The sequence below is a fragment of the Mustela erminea genome, chromosome 1, assembly GCF_009829155.1.
Source record: "Mustela erminea isolate mMusErm1 chromosome 1, mMusErm1.Pri, whole genome shotgun sequence".
NCBI lineage: Eukaryota > Metazoa > Chordata > Mammalia > Carnivora > Mustelidae > Mustela > Mustela erminea.
Genome location: NC_045614.1, coordinates 219,921,924 through 219,938,819, shown reverse-complemented (window position 1 = coordinate 219,938,819; position 16,896 = coordinate 219,921,924). Strand labels below are relative to the sequence as shown.

Genomic DNA, 16,896 nt, shown 5'->3' with positions numbered 1-16,896 from the left:
TTACAACTTTTCCAGAAGAAAGCTCTAGGCTGAGATGGCTTCCTGGTGAATTTTCTCAAAAATAGGAGAGAGAAAAATCCCAACACAAGTACCCAGACCTTAGAGGACGAAGGAGCACTTGCAACTCCTTTCAGAAGGCCAGCATGGCCTTGGGAGCAAAAGCAGACCAGGACCCTCCCGGAAAATGGTGAACCGATCAGTGTCCCTCACAGACTAGCAGTAAGTTGAACCTAGCGATGAGAGCATGGCGCGTCCTGATCGCGGAGGGTGATGGGCCTGTGGCTGGAGGGGGTAGGATGTCCTGAGGGTTTTCTAGGGTCATGGGAAGGGGCCAGTGGAGGGGAGGCCTTCTCTCGGCTGGGGGCAGAGGCCTCCGCCCTGGGAGTCCTGGCATCTCCCGTGCACCCGTGCGCCGTGGGCCCTGTCTGCGCCTCCGTGGTCCTTGTCTAACGTGAGAGGCTGTGAGTCCAGACCCTGGGTTTTTCTCAGGTTGTGTAAGGTACAGTCCTGTCTTCCACAAACCCGACTCCCGGATTCTCTGCTTGCTCCCTCCTGCTAACTTGGCAGTCTGGGGAGACGATGCTTTGTTCAGCCTGGAGGCCCGACACCCGCACCCCAGGGCCCTTGATGCTGCGTGCTGTCAGGGCCGGAGGGCTGTCGCGGCTGTGGGGGCTGTGGGGGCTGTGGGGGCTGTCGGGGCTGTGGGGGCTGTAGCTGCTGTGGGGGCTGTGGGGGCTGTGGGGGCTGTGGGGGCTGTCGGGGCTGGAGGGCTGTCGCGGCTGTGGGGGCTGTGGGGGCTGTAGCTGCTGTGGGGGCTGTGGGGGCTGTGGGGGCTGTCGGGGCTGGAGGGCGTGCTGCCTCCTTGGTCAGACTGTGCCCAGTCCGGAGGAGCAGGAGACGACGTGTCTGCGGCCTCACAGCTGCCGAGAAGCACGAGCGGGAGCTCTAGAGCTGGGAGCAGTGCTCACGTACCCTCCTGGGCACTTCCCGGGCGGACCGGGCGTTGGGGCGGGCTCAGCCGTGCTCCCACTAGCCGGGGTCTGAAATCTGCCCCCCGGCGGGGCTCTGGGAGCTCGGGTCTGCGTGGGGTCTGCATGGCGCTTGTGCCTGGTCGGGGGAGTCTTCCGTTAGGTCCAGTAACGGCCCGTGTTCCACTCGGCCCCAGTCCGGAGCCTTCCTCACAAGTGGGCAGTGTGGGTGGCGGGCGGCCTCCAACTGGTAGCCCTGCAGAGCCGGCCTGGAGTCCCGGGACTGGGGCCTGTTGGGGGCCCCGAGCTTGTCTCCCGCTGCCCCTCCTTCCTTAAGTGTGCGTCCCGGGGTGCACCCCAATATGTGTGCCCGTGCACCAGGCACTGGCCCAGGTTCTGGGGTACAGAGCAGGGAGCCACCCGAGAACCGTGTTGGGGGCTGAGGGCTCATGGGGAGGGACGCCACCGGTCACGCGGGGTGAAGGCAGAGGCCCCCTGAGGCCCGTGCCCCGTGGTGTGGATGGCCCGACAGGCCCCTCCGCCCGGGCCTCTGGCTGCTCCTAGGAGGTGCCGGCACAGTCCCGTCGCGGGCTGAGCGTCCTGGTGTGTCCACGCTGGCCCCAGGGGCAGGCTCTGCGGGGAAGCGGGTGGCCTGGCGGGGGCAGGGGACCGGCTCTTTAAGGGCGGGCGACATCACAAGGCTGCGGAAGGCCGGGCTGCCCTGGAGCTCCGGGGCCGGGCCGCATCTGGAGCGCCTGCAGGCTCTGGCTTTCCACCTCCATGGGGCCGCAGGCCCACACGTGAGCACACGAGGACGTGGCCATGGCCGAGGGCAGCGAGCTGATGCACAGGCTCCTGAGCGAGAACGCGGACCTGAAGAAGCAGGTGCGCCTCCTGAAGGAGAACCAGATGCTCAAGCGCCTGCTCAGCGAGAGCTGCCCCGACCGCTGCGGCCTCGGGGGCCGCGACCTCCTCTTCACCAAAGGGCCCGCCTACCCCGAGGACGGCTCCCCCGGGAGCGCAGGTGAGGCCGCGGGCCGGGGTGGCGGGCGTTGGCTGGCTGCTGGGCTCCGGGAGCCGAGGGGAGGCCGCAGCTCAGGGCCAGGGCCTGGCTGGCTGACGCCCGGGGTCTCGGGCCCACTTCCTTCCCTCAGGTCTGAGCAAGCCAAGACCCAGTTCCCCATTCTGCTGCACGTCCTCAGGTGAGGCCCTTCTGGCCATGAAGCCCGCATCCAGGAAACGGGGTGGGGGGTTAGCCCTCATATCGGGCTGCCACGCGCTGGCCCCCTGCACGGAGCGCGTGGGTGCGAAGCCCCATGAGCCAGCGCGTCCCCGGAGTCCTTCATGGCACCCGGACTCCTTCGGCCTCGAGGGGGACCTGGGGACGGAGCTCGGGGCAAGCAGAGGGTGGCGGTGGGGGACGGAGGTGGTGGGGGAGGCGGGAAGGGGACAGTGATGCCCCGAGGGGCTGCTGGAGAAACCCCTGGTCCCCACCAGTCCTGGCTCCCACCGGCAGCCCAGGCACACGCTTGTCACCAGAAGCTGAGGCCGACTGGCCTCCCAGGGCCTCGACACCCCCCCACGGAGGTCCGTGCTGCCTTCTGGGGCCACCAGGGATGCCCTTGGGCGGCGTTGTCCTGAGAATGGGGTCAGGCTGTGGCCTCCTCGGACGACTCAGACCCTGCGTCCGCAGCCCCAGGAGCCCCAGGGCCTCCTTCCTTACCCCCCAGGTGCTTGGTCGGCAGAGGTGTGGACTCTGACTCCTGCCAGGTCCCTTGGGGGGACCCTGGTCGGGGCCTTACCGGGGCGGACTCTCTGGGGTGGCAGCCGGCACCCCTGCCCATGGGTCACCCCCAACAAGCCCAGACCTTGCAGGACACCAGTCTTAGCAGGAGCTCCTCAGGCCACTAGGCCTTCCCAGGTTGGGAGGCCCTGGCCGGCCTCAGGGAGGGGTCACCCCAAGCCCTGGGCTCTGGGACGTGGCCTCCAGGCCTGGCCCTGGCCCTCAGCCTGCTGGAGGACTGGAGTTTGGAGGGACGCGTGCACGACAGGGTGTTCAAGGCCTCACAACAGCTGTCATCTCTCACGGTCCCTTAGTGTCTGCCTTCAAAGCAGGGCGCGTTCTGAAAGCCTGTTCTCTGTGCTCAGCCACATGTACCGGTGGCAAAGGTACCAACACCCCGGGAGGCTGTAGCATCCAGGCCGGCCCGGGTCCTGCCCCATTCCCACTGGCAGCCACAGCCGGCCTTTTCCTGGGTTTCTCTCTGACACGCATGGTGGGTATGTGCGCCTGCCTGTCGGGCATTGTTGGGGTTTCCCTGAGCCCGGTGGAGCTGTGTGCACGTCGATGCCCCCACGGTCCCCACCAGGACAGCCAGGGCACGGCAGACCTGCCGCTGGGGTCACGGCGGGAAACCCTGGAGTCAGGGGCCGGGGACTACTGAACTGTTGAAGTGGCCGCTGCTGGACACGCTCCGCCAGCCTGCAGCCCCGCACCCTGGACACCGCCGGGCCCCTCGCGACCCCCAGCCACACACCCCGTGCTCCCGGGAAGGTGCCCGGCTCCCGCACCAGCTGCTGCCTGTGTGCTGCTCGGTTTTTCGGTCTCTTCTGCTCTGAGTCTACACCCACACCGGGGGCCCAGGACCACGGTAGAGGAGGTCATGGTGTGTGCTGGTTAATTAGGCCTTTGTCTTTGCTCTTGGGACTCAGAACCCTGGCATCGGCGGCCGGCGGGGGAGTCTGGGGGTGGGGGGCTCGCAGGCTGGGCACTGGGAGGACGCTTCTAGACCCTTCTGAAGAGCAAGAAAAATTGAGACCGACCCTAGTGTGGCCGTGGTGGGGTGCCCTCGGCTGTGGCCCTCGGCCTGCTCCAGCCCAAAGCCTGGGGCTGGGAGCTCACGCGGTGCCCTGGAGTCCGCCGGGATGGGGTTTCACTCAGGATCTCCGGACTCTACTCCTACGGGAGTCTGCGCTTTGGTTTTCCGTCTGTGGTTTTCTGTGTGGGAATTCGGCACCCGAGCTGCGACCAGTTCATACCCTCCATCAGGCACGCGCTCATGTTCCAGTGTTCTGACCTCGCTCCTGCGGCGTGGGGAGTAGGAGTCACTTGGAACCCGAAAGGTCTTATTGTCAGGCCCGTGCCCTCGGAGCACAATGGTTTTGTAACTTCTAGATTTTTCTTCTTCGCCTATTGGTCCACTGAGATTTTCTGCTTCTTACTGAGTCGTTGAGAAGCACCGTCCCACTGGAGCTCTCCTGTTCCTGGGTCCCGGGGGTGGTGGGGCGACTCTCGCCCTCCTGAAGCCGATTTCTCCTCCCCAGTCTCACCGCCGTGTGTTCCGTTTCCGCAGTCCCTGTCCGCAGCTGTGCGGCCTTGTGGACACTCCGTGGAGCTCCCTCCGGGGTATTCTGCTTCTAGATTTTCTGTTTTAGGAGCTCCTCTTCATGTTGGTCTGAATGTTAAATTTTTTGATGATTTTTAAAAGTAATTAAAGCATTTACATTCCTAATTTCAATGCAAACACAGTTTTAAGTGCACTGATGCCGTCATCACGGTGTTCTATTTCCCTCGTTACTCAGTGACGTCTCTCCGTTTCTTCCTTGATGTGATCATTACGGGGGGAGTGCTTTCGCTGCTGAGGAAACGGAATTTTGTGCCGATGCTTCTTAGTCATTTATAGCTTCATTAAAACGTAGCCTGCAAATGTGCCTGTTTTTTGGACTTGACTGAAGTTTAAAAACTGTTTTTTTAATATTAACCCAACTTTATTGGAGGCTTGTGACAGAGAGAATGGCCGCTCACTAAACAGGAGCGAAACGAAGCCCAGACCCGGCTGAGCACAGCAGAAGTCCCTTTAGAACAGGCCCTTTGGAAGGTCAGGCAGCCCCTTCCCCTGTATGGGGAGGCCGCCTGCCCTCAGGGCTCTGAGTCCCGGGCTCTGGGGCCGCCCGGGGTGCTCTCCTGTCTCACGCTTGGGGAGCTCTTGAAGGCTGCTCGGTGGGCGCTTCTGCGCTGGCCAGGACACCCTGAGGCCCTTCGGCGGCCTGCAGGAATGAACACTTTGGCCAGGCGGGCAGACGGAAGGCAAGACATCCTGGCGGCGGTTCTTTTTTTCAAAGGTTTGTTTCTGGGAGGACATTGCCGGAGGTGGATTAGTTGTTCCCAAGGAGGTAGCTTTTAAGATACAATTTTTTTTTTGAAGTTCTGTTCATGTAAGTAACCTCCGTCCCAACAACCCTGAGACCAAGGGCTGCACGCTCCATGAGCCAGCTGGCGCCTTGATAATTTTCCATCACAACTCCTAAAACGCTGTTTTTCAAGTAAGTATTCGCTTTGTTGCTAGGAGAGCATGTTTGTCATATGGGAATAGAGAAGGATTTTATAATCACAAAAAGAATCAATAAGTTAAAGTTGATTACATCGTAATTTTAAAAAAATTCTGCACGACAGGTCCGTATAAAACATGAAAATACAAGCAGGCGCTGACAGCACTTCCGTCAACTAGGAGCCACAAGAGCTGCTACAAATAACTAAAGAGTACTCAGGGCCCTACCTGCCCCCCCAAAACTAAGAGGAGCAGAGAAAAGGCAGAGAAGATTCCCCTCAAGAAAACGCGAGGGGCGTGCCTGGGTGGCTCAGTGGGTTAAGCCGCTGCCTTCGGCTCAGGTCATGGTCTCAGGGTCCTGGGATCAAGTCCCGCATTGGGTTCTCTGCTCGGCAGGGAGACTGCTTCCCCCTCTCTCTGCCTGCCTCTCTGCCTACTTGTGATCTCTCTCTGTGTCAAATAAATAAATAAAATCCTTAAAAAAAAAAAAGAAAGAAAACGCCAAGGGCTAATAAGCATTCGACAAGGTGCTCAGTGCCACTGGGGATTAGGGAAAGGCCATGTGATGTCATCAGCCTGGTCTTTGCTTACCTAGGACCCGTGAAGCTGCGGGAGTGTTCTACTTTCCACTCATGCGGAACACAGAGAAAGTGTCGGGCACGCCTGAGCCACGTGTAGACCACGCAGGGTGCTCTCGAGCAGAGAGGCCATCAGGGGATGCTGATCACAGCTTTGCTTTTCGAGAAAACCAGGAACTGTTCTCATGTCTATCCCCAGAGCAACAGATGTGAAAATGGCTGTGTGTGTGTGTGTGTGTGTGTGTGTGAGACACATTGGCAGGAACCGGTTACCCATATCAGGTAAGCTGCCTGGCGACTCAACATGGATACACTCCCACAAAGCTGGGGCCGAAGGGTACGTGGCAGAACAAACCACGCGTAGGACGGCACCACTTACATGAGCTTCTGAAAGCAGATCCGAGTCCCTCGGGGCTGTGTGTGGATGGACGGGTGGGCAGGAAGCGCACGCAGGCCCGCACACGCGGGCCGTCTTCTCCAGGGGGAGGAGGGCCTTGAGGCCGTGGGCTGTCGTGGCCGGAGGCTGGGCGTGCGGGAGTTCTTCCGTATTCTCGCCCTCCTCAGGGAAGCTTCAGGACCACAGCCTGACCGCCCCCCCCCACCCCAGTTGCAGACTTTGGAAGGTTCGCCGGCGCCCCCGACGCACGCTCCCAGCTGCAGACGACCTCCCTGGAGGACCTGCTGTGCTCGCACGCCCCCATCTCCAGTGAGGACGACGCTTCCCCCGGCTGTGCGACCTCCGGCCAGGGGCCCTTCAAGGCGTTCCTCAGTTCCCCCGAGCTGCGTGCGCCCCGAGGCGCTGACAGGAAGCTGTCCCCACTCCTGAGCCCCTTGCAGGACCCACTGGCGGACAAGACCCTGCTGGAGCCCAGGGAGATGGTCCGGCCCAAGAAAGTGTGCTTCTCGGAGAGCAGCCTGCCCTCTGGGGACAGGACCAGGAGGAGCTACTACCTTAACGGTACGGCCCCGCGAGGGGTGGGCACCGGGGCGGGCACCGGGGTGTGGTGGCAGGCAGCTGGCGGGGGTGGGGGAGGGGCAGGTGGCCCGCCGGCCGGAGCGTCTCCGTTTTCCAGCAGAGGGAGAAGAGTGTGGCTGGGAGGTCAGGGTCTGGCGCTGCTTCCGTTAGAATGTTTTGTCTCTAAAAAAATGGAGTTGCTCTTCGTGCTCTTGATAGAGTCTGCACACTGGTCCTTTTCCGGGCACATGCGCTGCAACCACGGCCCCCTCGTCCGTGGCTTTTCCGTTTGCACACGTGTTCTTGGAAGAGCAAAACTGTTTAATTTGATGAAGTCTGGTTTATTGATTTTTTTCTTTTGTAAAGTTCATGCTTTTTCTGTCCTATTTAAGAAATCTTTGTCACGCTGAAGGTCACAAAGGTTCTCTCCTGTGTGTTCTTCTAGAAGTTTTATGGGTTCAGGTTTGACATTTAGGTTTCTGATCAATTTCAAGTCCGTTTTGTACGTGGCACGGGATTCACCTTAGACGGCTGCTTCTTCCGGCGCCAGGGTTCAGAAGGATTATTTTTTTCTCCACTGAATTGCCTCCCATTTCTGTCCATGTCTGTGTATGTGTATTTCTGGATCCTCCATGCCGTTCTGTTTGTCTGTCCGTGTTGATTCCAACGCGCGCGGTCTCGGTTACTGTAGCTGGAGCACGAGACTGTTCACCAGGTAGTCCACGTCCCGCAACTTTGCTTTCCATTTTCGAAGTTGTTCTGGCTATTTTAGGTCCTTTGCACTTCCACGTGAATTTCAGAATCAACTTTTTTTCTTTAAGATTTCTTTCCTTCTTTTAGAAGTGGGGAGGGGCAGAGGGAGAGGGAGAGTGAAACTCATTGCCACTGCACGCAGAAGCCAATGTGGGACAGGATCCCACCACCCTGAGGTCAGACCCATGCCGAAATCAAGAGTCAGATGCCCAACTGACTGAGCCACCCTCAAGCTGTGCCCCTCAGATTGTCCGTTTTTACAAAAAATTTGCCGAGAGTTTGGGGTTGCCTTGCATCTACAGATTGATTAGATCAGTTTTCAGGGAAATGACACCTTTACAATATTGAACTTTTGGAGCCATGAATACCGTATATCTCTCTGTTTCTGTTGTCTAAAAATTTCAACAATGTTTATAGTTTTCTACGTTTAGTCCTGCACGTTTTTGTTAAATTGGCCCCTTAGTATTTTCCCATTTTTGATGCTATAGGAAATAGTATTGCCCTTATCATTATCAATTTCTGATTGTTCATTTCTAGTATATAATAGCACAATTGATTTTTTTAATATCTGTTCCTGTGGTGGTTAGTTTTATTTGTCAACTTGACTGGGCCACATGAAGTACCCAGATATTTAGTCAGACATTCTGGGTGTTTCTGTGAAAGCATTTTCGGTGAGTTTAACACTTAATTGAATAGGCTGAATGAGCACATTGTCCTCCCAGTGTGGGTGGGCCTCGTCTAATCAGTTGAAGGTCGACTAGGACAAAAAGGCTGATTCTACCCCGAGGAAGAGAGAATTCCTCCTGTCTGGCTAACTTTGGACTTGAACTATAACATCACTTTTTCTTGATGTTGTAAGCCTGCAATACTCTGGACTGAAATCACACCTCTGGTTCTCTTGGTTCTCAGACCTACAAAGTCAGCCTAAAGCGACATTTTCAGCCCCCCCACATCTCTACTTGCTGACTCATCTTGCAGACCTTGAGACTTGTTAGTCTCCTTAATCATGTGAGCTGATTCCTTACACACACGCACACCCTGTTGGTTCTGTTTCTATTTCTCTGGAGAACCCTGACAAAATATGACCTTGTATCTTGCAACCTTACTGAAGTCATTTATATGTTCTAGATTTATTGTTCTAGATTTTCGTGGATTCCTTAGGATATATGACTGTGTCATTTGGGAATAAAGACAAGTTTCTATTTTCATTTCTAGTTTGTATTCCTTTCATTTTTTCTTGTCTTATTGCTTTGACTAGAACCTCTAGCACATGTTGAATAGAAATGGTGACAGTGGACATTTTGTGTTTTCCTCATTTAGGCGGAAAGCATTCAGTCTGTCATTGCTAAGTGTGACGTTAGCTCAGGTCTCTGTAGACGTCCTTTATCAGGTTGAGTAAGTGCCCTTTAATTCCTAGTTTCCTAAGAGTTATAATGAATGGATATTGGATTTTGTCAAGTGCTTTTTCTGAATCTAATAAGATGAGCATTTGTTTTTATTTATAGTCTATTTCTGTAATATTGTTAATTAAATTGATTTTTTTAAAAAAAGATTTTTATTTTTACGTAATCTCTACACCCAGTGTGGGACTTGAACTCACAACCTCAAGATCTAGAGTCACATACTCTACTGACTGAGCCAACCAGGCTACCCACATTGATTGATTTTTGAATCATAAACCAAACTTGCATTCCTGAGATAAACCCCACTTGGTCATCCTGTATTATACTTTTTTGTATTGTTGGATTTAATTTTCCTAAACTTTTTTTGAGAATTTTTGCTATCTATGGGGGATACTGGCCTACAGTTTTCTTTTAATGTCATTTTTTGGTTTTGGTACTGGGTTAATGTTGACTTCAGTGAATGAGGTGGAAAGGGCTCCATCCTCGGCAGTCATCTGGAAGAGTTTATATAGAATTGGTATTATTTACTCTTTAGAAGATTTTATTTATTTATTTGACAGACAGAGATCACAAGCAGGCAGAAAGGCAGGCAGAGAGAGGAGGAAGCAGGCTCCCCACTGAGCAGAGAGCCCCATGCGGGACTTGATCCCAGGACCCTGAGATCATGACTTGAGCTGAAGGCACAGGCTTTAACCCACTGAGCCCCCCAGGCGCCCATATTATTTACTCTTTAGACATTTGGTGAAACTCACCACAGAAACCACCTGAGCCTTTAATTTTCTCTGTAGGAATGTTTCCCCTGCTGCAAATTCAGTTTCTTTAGTTGATGCACAGCTATTCAAATGATCGATTTCTTCTCGAGGGAGCTTCGGCAGTTTACTCACAATAGTGAACTTTTATTTTTATGTCTTTTAAGGAATTGGTCCATTTCATCCATCTTGTCAAATTTTTTTAGCACAGAATTGTTCCTAATGTTCCATTATTACCCTTTTAGCATCTGTAGGATCGGCGGTGAAGCCATCTCCAGTTTGTGACAGCACCGGTCTTTGTCTTCTTTCTCTTTCCCCTCATGTGCTTGGCTAGAGGTTTGTTAATGTTGCTGACTTTTTCTTTGAAGAATAGATTTTTGGGTGGATATTGGAAGACCCAGGTTGGACTAGAAATGATTTCTAGAACATCTCAGGTGTATAGCACTTCTTCCATCTAATTTATGCTTTCAAGACAGGGCTGGGAAGAGAGACTGGCTCCTGGTGGGCGACGCGTATTAACATGGAAGGGAATTTGCAGCCCGCACCGCCGTGCTCTCCTGCGCCCTGATGTGCTGCTGTGCCATCAGCCTGTTCTCAGCTCTAACTCCCGGGAAGCTTCTGCAGCCTTGCAAAGTGACTACAGAGGGAGCACACCACAGCTGCAACGTACCTGCTGAAAGACAGCGAAGAGGACTTGTAGGTGCAAACGCGTGTCGTGTTCACGGACCAGAAGTCTTCATGTTGTTAAGACGGCAGCACTCTCCGAACTGATCTGCAAACTCAGCAGAAATCCCTGTCAAAATCCCGGCCGGCTTCTTTGCAGAAACGGACAAACGTCTTGAAGCGAGTTGGAGAGGTAAGAGGTAAGGGACCCAGAAGAGGCTAATGAGTCTTGAGAAAGAGCGACGCTGGAGGAGCCGCACTTTCCAGTTCCCGAACTTGCTGCCGAGCTACGGGAATGCCGGCAGTGGGCGTCCGAAGGCCCGGCGTGGAGTAGTGGAGTAGAACCGAGTCCAGAAACAAGCCCAAGCACCCGCAGGCTTCCTGTGCAGGAAGGACAGTGCCACGGGGAGAGGACGGTCTTTGCAACAAACGGTGCGGGGACGAGTGAGCAAACACGCATGAGAGCGCCGCCGGCCCTCGCTCCACAAATGAAAAGTAACTCAAAATGTGTCAAAGACTTGAAAGGTCTGGAAGAGCCAAAGCCATAAAACTCTTAGAGGAAAACACAGAGATAAAACCTACGACCTTGGATCTGGCGAGAGACTTTCAGATGTGACACCAAAAGCATGAGCCACAAAAGGATAAGTATATACTCTGGGCTTTAAAGCAAACACGAACAAATTCCGAAGGAACACATTTCGTGAAAGCGAGTTCCACCCGCAGAGCGGGAGAAGATACTTGCCAGTCGGAGGTGGAGGCGCTGGTGTCCCAGACACGTGAGGTTCTCTGCGGTCCGGCGGCAGGAAGACAATGCGGTTAAAGATGGGCCAAGACTGCGACGGAACAGGTCCCCAAAGAGGACACACGAGCGGAGACAAGCGCATGAAGAGACGCCCGGTATCGCGGACCACAGCACCGTGAGAGGGCGCCGCACGCCCCGAGGGGGCTGCCACAAAAACGAGGGACAGTCGCAGGCGTTGGTGACAAGGTGGCGACATTGGAACACACCTACGTTGTTGCTGTAGATGCGGTTTGCCGTTTCACCAAAAATTAAACGTAGAATCACCACGTGTCCCAGAATCCCAGTCCCGGGTGTGTACGCAGAGCGACTGAGAACGCCTGACCACGCAGAGGTTTTCACATGAAGGTCTAGTGGCCTTGTCATCGTCCCCCCGGGCCTGTCGGCGACAGATGCATAACCGGAATGGGGTCCGGCCACACGACGCGACGTTCCTCAGCGTAGACGGGAACGCAGTGCTGTCCTGGCTGTCGTGTGGACGGACTCGGGGACAGTCGTGTGGACGGAGCTCGGGGACAGTCGTGTGGACGGACTCGGGGACAGTCGTGTGGACGGACTCGGGGACAGTCGTGTGGACAGAGCTCGGGGACAGCTGCATGGGCGTCAGACTCGGGGCCACACGCTGTGTGACAACACGGGTGGGGTGTCCGGCACAGACGCATCCCCAGGGACCGGAAGCGCACCGGTGTTCTCAGGGGCTGGGGGTGTCGTGTGACGGCGGCAGGTGCCGGTTTTGTTTCGGCTCTGGGTCGGGGTGGCCACTGTGTGACGCGGTGGGTGCAGAAGGACGTCTGAATCGCACACTTGAAGAGGGAATTTTGTGCTGTGTGAACTGTTGCTCAGAAACGATATTCGGGGAGGTGCCAGGCTGCGTCGGGAGCCGCGTCCCATCCTACGGATGCAGTCTGTGGCCCTGTCCCCAGCACGTCACACCAGCCTTTTTCCTCGGCCCTCAGGAGCCTCAGCTCCTCGCCAGCTTCCCCCACCCGGGGACCCTTCATCCTCAGCACCCCCCCACCCCTGCCACCGCGCGTGGCTGTGGGCCATTCGGCTCCGGTGGGTCCCTCGCCCACGGCACCCACACCGTTGGGGCCCCTCCCACTCCTCAGCCTGCTCCTCTCTCTCCCCCATCCTCCCTGGCCATCCAGCGGCCCTGGGTCAGCCGCCTCCCCTGGGTGAGAAGCTGGGGCTGTGGGCTGGTAGCTGCTGGGAGGGGCCACCTTGCTCCCGGGGTGCCACTGGCCGGGCAGCCTGCTGGCGCCGGTGCTTAGGCGGCCCCTGGCCCTGGATGAGGCCAAGGAGGGCAGCAGCTGCCGTGGCCGCAGGCACAGTCGGTCGGCCCCACAGCATTCACGGCACAGACGGCTGTGTGGGCGCCTCTCCGGGGCTGCGTGGGGCGTCCTAAGTGTTGGGCTTTAGCCTCTTGGGTCACCGGGTCTGTGTACGCACGGTCTGCCCGCTGGCTGGACCCCGCCGGCGGCTCCCGGTCTGCGCCCTGGAGGGTGGGCCTCGTGCTCGGGTTTGGAAAGGCCCAGGGGCTTGAAAGGCTCTGCAAACGGGTGTGTTGCTGTCCCTCGTGGGGTGAGAGAGGACGGCGGCGGCCGCGGGAGGCCAGGGCGCCGTCGGTGGAGGGGCTCCGGCGTGCAGGCTGGGCTCACACCGGTGTCTCGCTGTCACACCCCCCGACCCGGTGTTTGCGGGAGCGCACGCTCCGAAGGGTGCTGGCGCGGCCCCTGGCTCGGGGCGCAGAGGCCGCTAGGCGGGGCCAGGCTGGGAAGCAGGTGCGGATGGGAGGCTGGTGATGGGGAGACGGGTTGAAAACGGGCCCCGCCGGCCCGGCACCCTCTCCACACAGGCGGGGAGGACCCGTGTTACTGAGCACACCCGAAGCCCGCGTGGGGCGCCAGGCTCCTTAACCTGCCTGGGCCCGAGAGCTGGGCTCTGTGCGTTCCCAAGCTAACGGGAACCTGTCCTCAGGAAGAGAGGGGGCCCGTCTGGGCCACTAAGTGCATCTGGGCGTGGGGGTGGGACCTCTGTGATAAGCAGGGGTCCCCTTTGACCCAGTGCCTGGGCAGCCTCCGCTGGTGCGGGGGTGGGGGCGGGGGCACAAGACAATCGTGGGCTGTAGGAACAAGCTTTTAAGGACACGTCCGTGCATCAGAGGGGCGGAGAGAGAGGACGTAGGAGCACAGGTCACTCAGGTTGCTCTAAGAGAAGAGAACAGGTCCCTCTCCCTTCTGGCAACAGGGGAGTCAAAGTTTTCTTCTCCATTTGTAATAGTCCTCACCGTTGGGGGAGGGTAGCAGCAAAGGAGGGGCACAGTGTTTTCACCCCAAACCTGCGCGGGCTGCGCTTAGGTTGGTCCTTTTGCTAAAATGGACGCCCAGGTGCCCGCGGGAGGAAGAGGGTGGCCCCTGATGGTCCGTGTCCTGGCGCCCTCGGCCTGTCTCAGCAGCTCCGCTCCTCACAGAGATCCCGAGCTTCTCCAGCACTGAGAAGGACGGGCGCATAGTCGGGGAGATCGCCTTCCAGCTGGACCGGCGCATCTTGGCCTACGTCTTCCCAGGGGTGACCCGGCTGTACGGTTTCACCGTGTCCAACATCCCTGAGAAGATCAAGCAGGTGGGCCTCAATGCCCTGGGGTCCCTCCTGCCCAGAACCCCTGACCTGCTGTGGCCCCCTCACTCCCCCAGGGCCCCTCCCTGCTCTTGTCCCCTCGCTGCCCTCGGTCCTCCACTGCCAGGTCCCCCTCCTTGCCGCCCTGGGGGAAGGGTCCCCTGGATGCCTCATCACCGTGGTGCCCGCGCAGCTGAGGGCCTGAGGGCGGCTGAGGGCTGTGGAGGTCCCCATGGGACAGGGCGTAAGGAGCCCGCAGCCGCTGGGTGGCCTGGGACAGCCCCAGCAGAGGCCCCCTAGGCGCTAGGGGCGAAGCTCCGCGCTCCTCCCAACTCCGACCCCGTCTGTCCCGGGGGCGCTCCACGGGGCTGGGGGCTGGGCCCTGGGCGTGCGTCCCGGTGCCCGCAGTGCCCCCCAGGAAGCCCGGTCGCTGCACCCGCAGACGTCCATCAAGTCCCTGGACGGGTCGGTGGACGAGAAGAAGCTGCGCGAGCTGACGCACCGCTACCTGACGCTCACGGCGCGCCTGGAGAGGCTCGGCTACAACCGCGACGTGCACCCGGTGTTCAGTGAGTTCCTCATCAACACCTACGGCATCCTCAAGCAGCGGCCTGACCTGCGCGCCAACCCGCTGCACAGCAGCCCGGCTGCGCTGCGCAAGCTGGTCATCGACGTGGTGCCCCCCAAGTTCCTGGGCGACTCGCTGCTGTTGCTGACCTGCCTGTGCGAGCTCTCCAAGGAGGACCACAAGCCGCTCTTCGCCTGGTGAGCCCGCCCGGCGCCCGCCACGCCTTTCCTGCAATAAACGTGTTTGTTCCAAACCCCGGGGGCCTTGTGCCTCCTGAGTGTCCCCTCCGGCCGGGGGAAGGGCCGCGTCCACCGACAGAGCGCCCAGGGCCGCAGGCGCCGTGACAGGCGCCTCTCTCGGCCCGGGGCCGTGCACCCCAGGCGCCCAGCCCGCCCGCCGCCCACACCCGCGCGGCACTGTCGCACTTTATTAAAATAATCTGTTTACCTGTGTACCTTTCCCTTTGGCTCTTTGAGGGCAGGGAGAGCACCGTGGGAGGTGACGGTGGGTGTTGGTGGAAGGAAGCCTAGCCAGAGCCTTGAGGGGAGGGGTTGTGGCTCAAGCCCTCGGACCTCCTAGGGGAGGTGTCTGTCTCCTCCTGCTGGAAGGGGCCAGCAGCTGGTTTCCCCAGATGCAGAGCCTGAGGCAAGGATCCTGCAGGCAGGACAGCTATAGAAACTGCAGAGCCCGGTGTGCAATGAAGACCCAAGTCCATTGTTCAAAAGTAGGAATTTCAAGACGGCGAGGGCAGCACCAGGGCATAGAGAGGAGGGCCCGTGCTGCTGTGGATTCCTGGGGAGTCTGTTGATTTGGGAGATGGTCTGATGTCCCCCCACCACCACTGGAGTCATCAGTGGTGACCTCAAGACCTTTCCTGAGGTCTTGAGAACGACTAGTGACCTCCTGGACCCACAGTGAGGCCGAGGGCCTGGCGTTGGCACCCTCCTGGGCCTTGGCTGTGATTGCAGGGTCTCTGGTCGCTTCTCTGCTGTGTGTGTGAGGATGAAAGTATTGGGGTGTCTGGACCGACTCCAGCTGGGGCAACCTGTCCCTCAGTCCTCACCGCCTCGTGTGTCCCAGAGGTCCCAGCACCTTAGGATATGCTCTCGTCAGCTTGGGCAGCCGGAGCAGCGTGGCTCAGGTGACATGGCGGAGACTGGATGTCCCAGGTCGAGGCGTTCCCATGGCCGGGTCCTCCTGAGACCGTCTCCTGGGCGTGTGGATGCCGTCTTCTCCCTTGTCCTCACATGCTTGTCCCTGAGCCCGTGTCCTGATTTCCTTTCATTATGAGGACACCAGTCGGAGGAGATTAAGGTCACCCTATGACAGACATAATTTTAGCTTTATTACCTTTTTAAAGACCCTGTCTCCAAATATAGCTGCATTCTGAGATGTTGGGGGTCGGGCCTTCAACCCCACGATTGTGGGGTTGGGCACCACACAACCCATAACCGACACCATTCTCCCTGTCCAGCCATTGATGCCAACCCCCAGCTGGGGGACTCTGCCAGGCTGGCGGCTTGTGGGGAGCACACCACTTTGGCACCAGGGCTGTCTGTCGGAGACAGGCCAGTGGGCGCTTCTGGACGCCGCTGGGAGGCAGGCTCTCTGTGGTGAGCCTCGGTGTTGCAACCTGGGTTTGGAAGAATACTTTTGTGGGGCCTTTGCTGTCCGCCAGGTCCTGCCGAGGCTCCCCACCCCTTTGTGGGACCTAGAAGTGGAAGAGCTGTCCTGTGTTCTCCCAGGGGAGCCGGCGAGAGAGGACCCGGCTGCCCCTAGCCTTCAAGGGTCTCTGGGCTTATCTGGCTGCTGCAGTGGCAGCTGCCGGGGGGCGGGGTCCCAAGGCCCACACGGCTGGGGGTCCCCTGCAGCCACGGCTGTTTGGCCTGTACGAGGAGGACAACACACGGGGAATGGTCTGCCGCCCGGCGGGTCCTGCAGCGTAATGGTCCGCCGCCCGGCGGGTCCTGCAGGGGAATGGTCTGCTGCCCGGCGGGTCCTGCAGCGTAATAAGTGCCCGAGAGGCGGGACGGAGCTGAACTTGGGTCTGAGGCATCCATACCCTGCTGGGGCGGCCATGGGTTAGGAAGCTTTGAGACCGGGAACGCCCACCCCATTCAAGACAGTGTTGACCCAGCTGGGCTCTCTGGGCGCAGGGCCCTGGGCTGCTGGCTTGGGCACATCAGCCCTTTGGGAGGACCTGTGTCCTCGGGGAAGCGTGGCCAGCGGCTGGGAGACCACTCACCCTGCAGGCCAGCCACGCGCGGCACAGATTCGACCCTCCCCCACTCTCCTGCCTGACTGAGGCGACCGACCTCTGCCCAGAGCCGCGTCCCCTGCGGGCCTCACACCTGAATGCGTTCATCTTCCTGCCACTTCTAGCTCACAAGCTGACATGAAGAGATGCAGCGGGTCACTTAGGAGGTCACTGGAGGGGCACGTGGAGGGTCCCTGGAGGGTGACAAGGAGGGTCACTTCAGGGTCACTTGGAGGGTCATAGGAAGAACCACCAGCAG

The 16,896-nt window shown here is 58.4% G+C and overlaps 1 protein-coding gene across 5 annotated transcripts; it reads left to right on the top strand.

Annotated features, from left to right (window-relative positions):
- The first annotated feature begins 803 nt into the window (after window positions 1-803).
- On the top strand, window positions 804-16,271 carry SPATC1L (spermatogenesis and centriole associated 1 like). Of its 5 annotated transcripts, none has more exons than XM_032357862.1 (5): window positions 804-1,992; window positions 2,123-2,170; window positions 6,482-6,832; window positions 13,652-13,818; window positions 14,231-16,271. In XM_032357862.1, exons 1-5 carry the CDS (start codon window positions 1,791-1,793, stop codon window positions 14,579-14,581), a joined length of 1,119 nt encoding a protein of 372 aa, XP_032213753.1. In that variant the 5' UTR covers window positions 804-1,790; the 3' UTR covers window positions 14,582-16,271. The 5 variants fall into 5 exon arrangements, with proteins under 5 accessions (XP_032213753.1, XP_032213744.1, XP_032213763.1 ...); XM_032357853.1 differs by having other exon boundaries at window positions 13,649-13,818; XM_032357872.1 differs by having other exon boundaries at window positions 805-1,992; window positions 13,667-13,818; window positions 14,231-16,270.
- The last annotated feature ends 625 nt before the right edge of the window (window positions 16,272-16,896 follow it).